Here is a 10,309-nt window from a genome sequence, read left to right on the forward strand (position 1 = left end):
TTTGGTTATATTTGATTTGAATTTTGAAATTGATTTGGTTATATTAGATTTTTAAATTATATTGATTCTATATTTACAAACAGCTTCAGTTATGAACTTTGTTCTCATTTTAATATTTTAACTAATTGAATGTGAATATTATTACACTTTTCTAAATTGCGATGATCTACCTAGGCACTAACTGACTGATGGATTTTATCCAAAATCTGATGCTTATTGGCATTTTTGCAGTATTTTTGTCTTCTAAAATGATTATTATCTTCTAGTGTTCACTGTTTAATAAGAAGAACATGTTAATATAATAAGTGAACTATTATTATCTTATTATGCGGTTTAATTATAATTTTATCATATATACAATTAATGAATTTCATATCACTCCAAAATGTTTTTTTAAAGGAAGGGAGAGATAATATATGGATATTTATTGAAACTGTTTTTGTCTTATTTGTTTCTTTGAACTAATAATATTTTTCGCCCTTTGAATACATCTTAAGCATTTCCTTAAAATTCACAATACTGAGTTGTTACTTTGTTACAGTTGTTACTTTGTTATAGTTGTTACTTTGACTGTGGTGGCAAGAACTTTGAGCGACAGAATATAATTATTTTATGACATTTAGTTCCATTGACAATTTTCGTTTATTTAAATTTCATGAACATTTTGAAATAAATATTTTAAGGATTTTGACGTTTTCTATATACTTTAAAGTTAAGCGTATTTAAATTTTAAATTCATTATTAATTAGTGTTTTCTATTATATTGCAGCTTAGAATATTCAGAGAAGGATAAATATTCTTTGTATGCTTACTGGCATTATTTTTATTTAAAATAATTGCTTATTTATGCTTTTATTGTCATGAGGAAATTTGACTGGATTTTTTTTGTGTGTATCGGTTGTTTTTAAACAAGTAAAAAAAAGTAATTAAATAAATCTGAAGGTTGAAGGGAGGTAAATAAACAAATAAATCTGAAGGAAGGTTTAGTCATTTTCCTTTTTTTTTTTTTTTTTTTTTTGAATATTTTAAGAGCGAAAAAAAAAATAACAAGTATTTTTCAAATACAGTTACAATACAATACTTAATTGACTGCGATTCATTAAATAAAAAAAAATTTGTTATAAAGAAAAAAAATGCTACCTACGATTTTCATCAAAACAGCATCATCATCATCATTATCATGTAAAAAAAACAACGGAATTTTTGAAACATTATCATTCGGCGAACTATAAATGTCTTAACTAAATAATAAAGCGCGTGTTAAAAAAAGTTTTTTTTTTTCGTTTCTTGTTGTTGCGACGCCAACGCCACCTTGTGAGTTTTTTGTAGCAATCGGCAGAGAGAGTTTCAATAAAGTGTGCGTTGAGTGAGAGAAAACATGGTCCGTCGAGCCGGAGCGAAAAAAGCGTGTGTGTTCTATGTGCGTAAGAAAGATAGTTCTTTCCAAATGTAAAAAAATGAGAGTGTAATCTAACCGGAGGTTTATTCGTTGAAGAATTGTGTTTTTGAGTGATTACTCGTGCAAGCAAGAGTGCAATGTCCAATTCCAGGTGAGAGAAATTCCCTTGGTTCGTAGTTTCGTTTTCAAACTAATACTTGTAAAATGTCTTTGCTTAAAAATCTTAAAAAAGACGAGCTTGTGCTTGTCGCTGAAGAGTTAGGATTAGAGGTACCAGTGAATCCAAAAATTTTAGATTTAAGAAGAATAATTGAGAGTAGTGACTTTTTCAAAACAGATAAAGAATTTATTCAAAGTGCAATTAATTATGTTTTAGAAGAAAAGAAATCTAAAAAAGATAATGAAAAATCTCATATTGAACAAGAAAAGTTAAAATTAGAACAAGAAAAACTTAAATTAGAATTTGAAAAAGTTAAGCTAGAGCAGCTTAATAAAGAGCTTGAGATAACAAATGCCAAGAGTAAAATAGCCCCTGAACATGTAAAAAAGATAGATATCGAGTCTTTTAGTTTAGAAAACTTAATTAAAAGTGTAAAAACTTTAACGATTCCTGTCCCTTCTAAAACAGAAGCATTCAATTTGTTCTTTCAATCAATAGAAAAGGCTTTTAAAACTAAAAATGTAGCAGAAGAATTTAAAGCCGAAATTTTATTAAATATTTTGGGAGAAAGAGTAGGAAATTTAATGGTTTACGTCAAGGAGGAGGAACTGGAAAATTATGAAAAGATTAAAGAGTTAGTGTTAAAGCAATTTCAGCCTACTCCTCAAGAGTGTCTATATCAATTTCGAAAAGCTCAAAAATTAGCGACAGAAAACTAAGTTCAATTTGCATCTAGAGTTGCCTCTATGTTTGAATACTATTGTCAATTGAGAAACGTAAGTGAATTTAATGATTTGTGCCAATTAATAGTATCAGATCAAATATTTAATTCCCTTGATCAGGAGTTAATGAGTTATATCAACATTAAACAAGGGGAAGATTGGTACAAACCACAACATTTAGGTCGTGAGTTAGATTTGTTTGTATCCTCAAAAGGTTCGAATAAAAATGAGTCGAATTCAAGTTTTAAACAAAACAAATTCATTAAAAACAGATTCGAAAAAAAGTATCATAAAAATGTTACAAGTGTTTTTTTGTCCGATGTTAATGAGTCAAAGTGTTCATTCTGTTTTGAAAATCACACAATCCCTTTTGTGCAAAATTTAAACAACTTCCTGTTGAAGAAAGAGTTGAGATAGTTAAAAAACAGCGCCTTTGCTTAATTTGTTTAAAAGAAAAGTGTTCAGCTATAAGATGGAAGGCAAAAACTTGTAAAGTATGCAACCGGAAGCATCATACTATTCTCCATTTCCCGAGACATAAAATAAATCATCAAAATGAAAGTGATTCTATTACTGTGCATCAAATAGAGACAGCCAATAATTCAGGGTCATCGCTTAATGAGAATGCGAAAGTATTTCACCCCTCTTACCCCCCTATCTCCTCAACTTTACAGACGCCAGATAGTACGGGATATGCTCATAAATTGGTATTCGCCATAAACAAAAATGAAAAGAGTAAAACAGTTTTTTTGAGCACTGTTAAATGTTTCATTCGAGATACGTTTGGTTTTTGGCAGGAAGTGAGATGTTTATTAGACGTCGGATCGATGACTCATCTTATGAGCAGGCAATGTGCAGACAAATTGGGATTAAAAATGTAAATATTCTAGTAACGTGTTTAAATGATTCTTCCATGTGCGTTAAAAATTGCGTAAGTGCGGTAATTTCAAATTCTGATAATAGTTTTAAAAGAGAAATAAATATGTTAATAGTAGAGAAAATTACCGATTTAACTCCAGTTAAATTTTTAAATGTGGAAGGACAAATTCCTGAGAACATTAATTTAGCAGATGATACTTTTTATGTTCCAGGTCCCATTGACTGTTTATTGGGTGCTGAAATTTTCTATGAATTATTATGTAGCGGACAAATATATTCTGAAAATTCTAATCTTATTTTCCAAAATACAGTGTTTGGGTTTGTGGCTTCAGGTAGTAGTAATTGTGTAAATAGTGAGTTAAAAGTACATTGTGGATTAATTAAAGAAGGAGATTTAAATGATACCTTAAGAAAATTTTGGGAATTAGAAAATATTGATTTAGAGCGAACCAAAAATAAAGAGGCAGTTTTGTGTGAGGAACATTTCGTGAAAACGCATTCAAGAGATGTTGAAGGCCGGTACATAGTTAAAATGCCCCTTAAAGATGATCCGAAATGCTTAGGTGAATCAAGGGACATAGCTCTCAAACGATTGGATGTACTGTGGATTAGGTTAGAGAGAGATCCTCAATACCTAAAGTTATATAAAGATTTCCTACACGAATATGAACATTTAGGACACATGAAAGAAATAATCACTGAGGAGGATAATTCAGAGATAAGTTATTATATACCACACCGTGGCGTAAATCGGCCTCAAAAAAGTACCACTAAATTGAGAGTGGTCTTTAATGCGTCGAATCCGACAAGTAATGGATTGTCACTCAATGCGTTGCAATACAATGGAGGACTTGTGCAAGATGACTTATTTGCAATCATGCTAAAATTCAGAGAACATCCTTATGCCTTTACGGCCGATGTGAAAATGATGTATCGTATGATACTCATGCACGAGAGCCAGCAACCATTGCTCAGAATTTTATGGAAAGAAAATCGTGATGATCCAGTAAAAACGTTTGAGCTTAAAACAGTGACTTATGGGACAGTGAGTGCTCCCTTTTTACCAACAAGAGTCCTGTTGCAACTGTCTAAAGATAAAGAGAAGAGCTTTCCCTTAGCAGCACCAATTCTTAGACAGAACTTCTACATGGATGACGTTCTTTGCGGGGCATTTTCTTTAGAGGAAGCTAAGGAACTGAAGAGTCAACTTTCTGGTATATTGGCGAAAGGAGGAATGCAGCTTCACAAGTGGTCCAGCAGCCACTTAGAATTGGCTTCAAATATCGATGGAGGATATGACTTTGAAAATCTCATCGAGACAAAGACGTTAGGAGTTTCCTGGAAGTCACTAGAGGACTGTTTTGTTTTCAGAGTTGCTGTCGATTTAAAGAATTCTTACAACAGGAGATGTGTTCTTTGAACTATTGCTAGACTTTTCGAATCACTGGGACTACTTGGTCCAGTAGTCGCGAAAGCCAAGATCTTCATGCAGAGCCTTTGGAGTCTTAAAATTTACTGGATGGATGAGTTGCCACCTGAGAGAGCCAACGAATGGCACCATTCTCTTGAGGATTTCAAGAGTATAAACAGTATCTCTATTGAAAGGTGTATTGTGCATCCGCATGCGACGAGGATTGAATTACACGGTTTTGCCGACGCTTCAGAAAAGTGTTACGGGGCAGTGATATATTGTTGTTCTTATTCGTCTTGTGACGAGCAAAAGCAGAGTTTCACCCGTGAAAAGTGTCACAATACCGCTGCTTGAGCTGTGTGCTGCCGTCCTCTTGTCAAAGCTGATGAAACGAGTTGTGATTGCTTTACAAGTTGATTCACCTCCAACGTACCTGTGGAGTGATTCAACAATCGTTTTAGCATGGATCCAAAAAGACCCTAACATTCTAAAGACCTTTGTGGGAAATCGATTTTCCACCATTCAACAGTTGACATCTGCAGAAAAGTGGCATCATGTTCCCTCTTCTCAGAACCCGGCTGACCTCATTTCCAGAGGTCTTGACCCATTAAGCCTGCACCTTAGCTCATTATGGTGGACTGGACCTCCATTCTTGTACACTGAGGACATGTCTTCCAGTGAGCCACCACCAGTGAGTTCCACTGAAGATTTCCAATCCGAGTTTAAGACAAACCAGAGAGTGATACAACATGAACTAGAACGTTTTAAATTTAGTGACTCTAATAACTTTGTTTATCTTAATGCTAAAGTGAACAATTTTGTGCATGATATACTTGGTTTAAGTAATAATTATTGTCGTTTAATTAGGATATAAAGTTATATTTACAGGTTCTTGAACAATTGTAGAGTTAATTTTCCTAAGAATTTTGGAATCTTAAAAGCTATTGAATTAAAAGAATCTGAAATGAGGCTCCTTAAAATTGTTCAAGAGGAAGACTTTCACAAAGAAATCAAGTCTCTCAAGGTATCAGGTTTTGTCAATACTGACAGTCAGGTAAAACATTTATTTCCCTTTTTGGATGAAAATGGCATTTTGAGAATTGGTGGAAGACTTACCCACAGTGATTTAGATAAAATTCTTGCTGAGTATTTACTCTCAGAAGGAGTTGAATAGAAATTCATTCCACCCCGTTCACCCAATTTTGGAGGCCTTTGGGAGGCCGGAGTGAAGTCCTTTAAGTACCATCTTAAGCGTGTAGTAGGTAACGCTAGGTTAATTTATGAGGAGTTTTTGACAGTCACAAATCAAATAGAAGGAATTCTAAATTCCAGACCATTATCACCATTGTCCGCAGATATAGATGACTTAAAGGTCTTGACCCCGGCACATTTTTTAATAGGCAGGCCTATCAATGCAATAATTAAACCTGATATTACGAGTATAGATACTAATAGGTTAAAATTGTGGCAAAGAGTAACGAAAATTGTCCAACTTATTTGGAAACGTTGGCATCTTACCTATTTACGCCATTTGCAAAATCGCACGAAATGGCAAATAATTAAAACCAATGCCAAGATAGGTGATTTGGTACTGTTGAAAGAGGAAAATTTACCGAGTACCAAATGGGCCATTGGTCGTATTTTGAATATTTACCACGGTAAGGATGGTAACGTAAGAGTTTGTGATGTGAAAACACAGAATGGTGTTTTCAAAAGAGCTATTAATCTCTTTATTTAATCAATGTAATATTGTATAGTTATTTAGTGTAATTTGTATTATATTATAATTATTTTTTGTGTGTGATATATTTTGTATTGGTGTTCATTGTTATTATTTTGAAATGTAATGTTTCAAGGTGGGCGGTATGTTGCGACGCCAACGCCACCTTGTGATTTTTTTGTAGCTATCGGAAGAGAGTGATTTCAATAAAGTGTGCGTTGAGTGAGAGAAAACACTTGTCATCTCATAAATTAATATATAATTTTAATACACTAATAGATGCCATAAATTTAAAAAAAATATCCCCGGTAAAAAATTTTGAATTATTCTAATTTAAGTCTAATTCAAGGATAAACTTATTTGCTCTTACAAGAAATATCCAAAATAATTTTTTATTAAAACCTAACAAATTTTACTAAACTAACTAATGAATTAACTTAAGAACTTCTAAAATGAATGAGTTAATAGACGAAATCGAATGTTATACAAATTAAACGAACAAACTGATTTTACAGCTGTAGAAACCTGAAGCTTCGTGATGAAACAATTCTGGGAAAATTTTTTTATTTTAACTTCAGAAAATTTTTCGGCTTTAGCCATGTTTGATAAGAGATGGCATTCAATGTGGCAAATTCTTATAAATCTCTTTTTAGTGTAATTAGTCTATATTTTAATGCTATATGAGAAGAGATGGAATAACAACAGGTAACATTTTTCAGTAAACATTTAAAGATCACGAGGTACATTTATGTTGCGCAATATTAAGCTTTCTAAGCACAGATTTTGCGGTTAGACCAACAAAACTTCTTCCTCTAAAAACATTTAAAACAATAGAACATTAAAAACGCTAGTTTTCCAGCTAAAATTGACGATAAAGATGTATTTTTAATATTCAAAAGCTTTTCCTTTCTTTAAGCATTGCAGTTTTTTGAATTGCTTGGGAATATTTTGAGTTCCTCTTTAAAATCAATTAGAGAAAGTTTCACTCGCTATAAGTTATCTTTAAAGAATTTCAAGGGAGGGATTAAAAAAATGCATTCATGTCACATTAATGGTTTAGCTTTCAAATCACTGCGCCTTCACTCGCAAATTTTCTTTTTCTTCTAATGTTCTGCTTGTTGTATACTATTTTAAATAGTAAACGGTTTTACATAATAAAAAACGAGATTATAGTGAATGCTCTTTTGAAATTGCGAATGACTATCCCCGGTATTTATATTTTTCTCTCTTTCTAACTTTAGGATAGACAAAGTACTATATTCATGAACAGAAGGATTTGCAAGAAATTTGAGGATTCTTTTGCAGAATTTTGTAAAAATAAATATTATATCTAAAAATGAATATTTTATTTAGTGATAAAATTGAAAAATCAAACGATACAAATAAAAATTAGGAATGCATTTTAAAAGATCGCAGTGGCTATGGAAAACCATTAAACAACGAAACCTAGCAGAAAGTCAACAAATAACAAATAAACAGTAAATAGCTTTAGTAACAGCATATTTAATTTATAATATATTTATGATTTAAAAATAATTATTTAATAAATAAAATAATGCATTCTTTTATCAATGCCTTCGTTGCACAAAGGAAACATTATAATTCTTATTTGATTTATTTTCTTTTTTTCGAAATTAAGAACTCCTTTTAATATTTTTATTGAAAACATAATGCAGCTGTAACTTCCTTTAATGAATAAATTTCTTAAAAAACTTTCTTATTTACGGTCAATAAAGACATGAGATATTCACGTTTAGCGAACACAATCTAGAAATAAAATAATTTTTTTTTTTATAATTTTTAATTTTGACATCGATTTAACCAGACTTAATAAGGACTATAGATAATAACTTAGATTTTTATTTATAGTAAATTCAAAGAACGGGTGAAAAAAATCAAATTAAATCTACAGAATTAATTGATTACATTATGCAATTGCCATCATAATGCCCTTATCCATAATGAAATTTTTCTCTCAAATTCTTCTAGAAGCAGGCAGAAAATGATTAACATCGATTTTAAAGTAACCTACAATTTGAAATTACTGATTGTTTACTTTGGAATAACATAAATGGCAATATTAAGCCATATCTAATAATTACACATTTTCCATTCTGTTCTTGACCAACCCCTTACTTCGAAGACAATTGTGAAATTCTTTGAAATAAATTTCCGTGTCTAGCGCAGAAATTCCGGGCGCACTCAATAATATATGAACCTCAAAAAGATAAACTTATAAAAAATCTGAACATAAACAGTGTCACGGTAAATGGGTTTTACCACCTGAAGGTGAAAACCGAAAGTAACCAGAACGAATCACTCAGCCGTGAATGTTTCTAGGCCGAAGGGGGAAAAAACTTTCAACTAATAGATTAAAATTACGATATTTCTACTTTTATCCGTTTCCTGATTCGTGATCGTTTAAATAAGTGTTATGTAAATGTGAAGTATGTTTTTTAGAATTAAACGATGCCGATTATAATTATCGAAAGTAAGGTCACGCCATGTTTCGATTCGTCGGAAGATTTCGCTGACTTAGTAGGAAATCGGATGTATAAAAATACTCATCTCTTATTTCCTTCCGAGTTTGGAGATGCATTCTGTGATTTGTCTCGAATTAAAATATTTGGGATATTTCAAATATTTATGCATATGAGTTTGTTTTCAAGCACTGATAGAAAAATTGTTCAGCATTTTTGATTATAAAATTACATAATGATTCAGATCCAAACACTTTTTTTTAAAATGGAAGAATAGGTTATGCACTTTTTTTCTAAATGTATATCATTAGAAAGTCCGGGATTCCGCTTACCCTTAAACGTCTGCCTTAGTTGTTTCGACACAGCGATATAAAGTATATAAAATATTTGTAATAACTAAATAACTGCAGGACTACTGTTTACTGGGGTTTAGTTTTAGTACTATTTAATATTTTTTCATGTAATTATCATATATTATGACCCTTTCTATCACAGAAAAACCGTAACAAAACAAATTACTTACAATTTACTTTTTCAGATTTTTCGCATCCACTTTTAGATAATCTTATGTCTTCATCGAAATCTAAATAAGAACAAGACAGCTCACCACCATCTGATTCATTCTCAGAAATCTCTCACAATAAATTAGAAATTTCATCAGGGCTTAGACCTTTTCTATGATCCATCGTTTCTGGGTGTCTGCTCTGCACAAGGTTCGAAAATCGAATGACAGTTTTTTTATGAGCAAATAAGCAAACGCTGCATAACGAAACACTTAAACTCAACATTTGTAGTATAATTTATTCATTTCAGCTGTGAACCCAATAATAATGCATTCAAAGCCAAACAAATGTGCGATAGTACTTTGGGAAATTTGTTTTATTTAGTGAACTATCGTTTGTTTAACGACTGCTATTTATAATTATAAATTGCCTTGGTGTCGGAACGACACTAGCGGACGTTCTAGGTATACTTAGTTGTAAAATGTCTCCTAATGAACCTAGAACAGCAAAATTTTTTCTGTGTAATTACCATGGAAAATGATTAAAATTTACAAAAAAAATTTCAAATTGCCTGCTAAAATACGGAAAGAACAAACTAAACAGGCTCCGATGACCAATCGATACCGATGACGACATTCTAGTGATATATACATAATATGCTTGAAAAATGCATTTATCACTGAACTTTGGCCACTGATACCGAAATTAACATATTTTAACACATAGCCATCACTCACCAATACAATGCAAGGTATTCGGGGCCCTAACCAAAGCCCACAAATTTGTGCAGAGAAAGGAGTAACAGTGAAATAGAAAGTATGCGAGAAAGAATATATATAATGAATAATTGTCTCTCTTATTCTTATTGTATGTTATATACAAATGTCAAATCATATAATAAAATGCTTATTGTATTGTACTTACAAATTTTCGTATCCATACGAGAAAAAAGTATTGAGATCATCAAAAATACTCATATTGTAATAAATGCACATTTTTTAGATGTCCCTGAATCTAATAATGGAATTTTTGGAA

The 10,309-nt window shown here is 31.6% G+C and overlaps 1 protein-coding gene across 1 annotated transcript; it reads left to right on the forward strand.

Annotated features, from left to right (window-relative positions):
* The first annotated feature begins 3,263 nt into the window (after positions 1–3,263).
* Positions 3,264–4,580, forward strand: LOC129984856 (uncharacterized). The gene has a single exon (XM_056094817.1). It carries the CDS (start codon positions 3,264–3,266, stop codon positions 4,578–4,580), a length of 1,317 nt encoding a protein of 438 aa, XP_055950792.1.
* Positions 4,581–10,309: the final 5,729 nt, after the last annotated feature.

Source organism: Argiope bruennichi, chromosome 9, assembly GCF_947563725.1.
Source record: "Argiope bruennichi chromosome 9, qqArgBrue1.1, whole genome shotgun sequence".
In the NCBI taxonomy this organism is placed as follows: domain Eukaryota; kingdom Metazoa; phylum Arthropoda; class Arachnida; order Araneae; family Araneidae; genus Argiope; species Argiope bruennichi.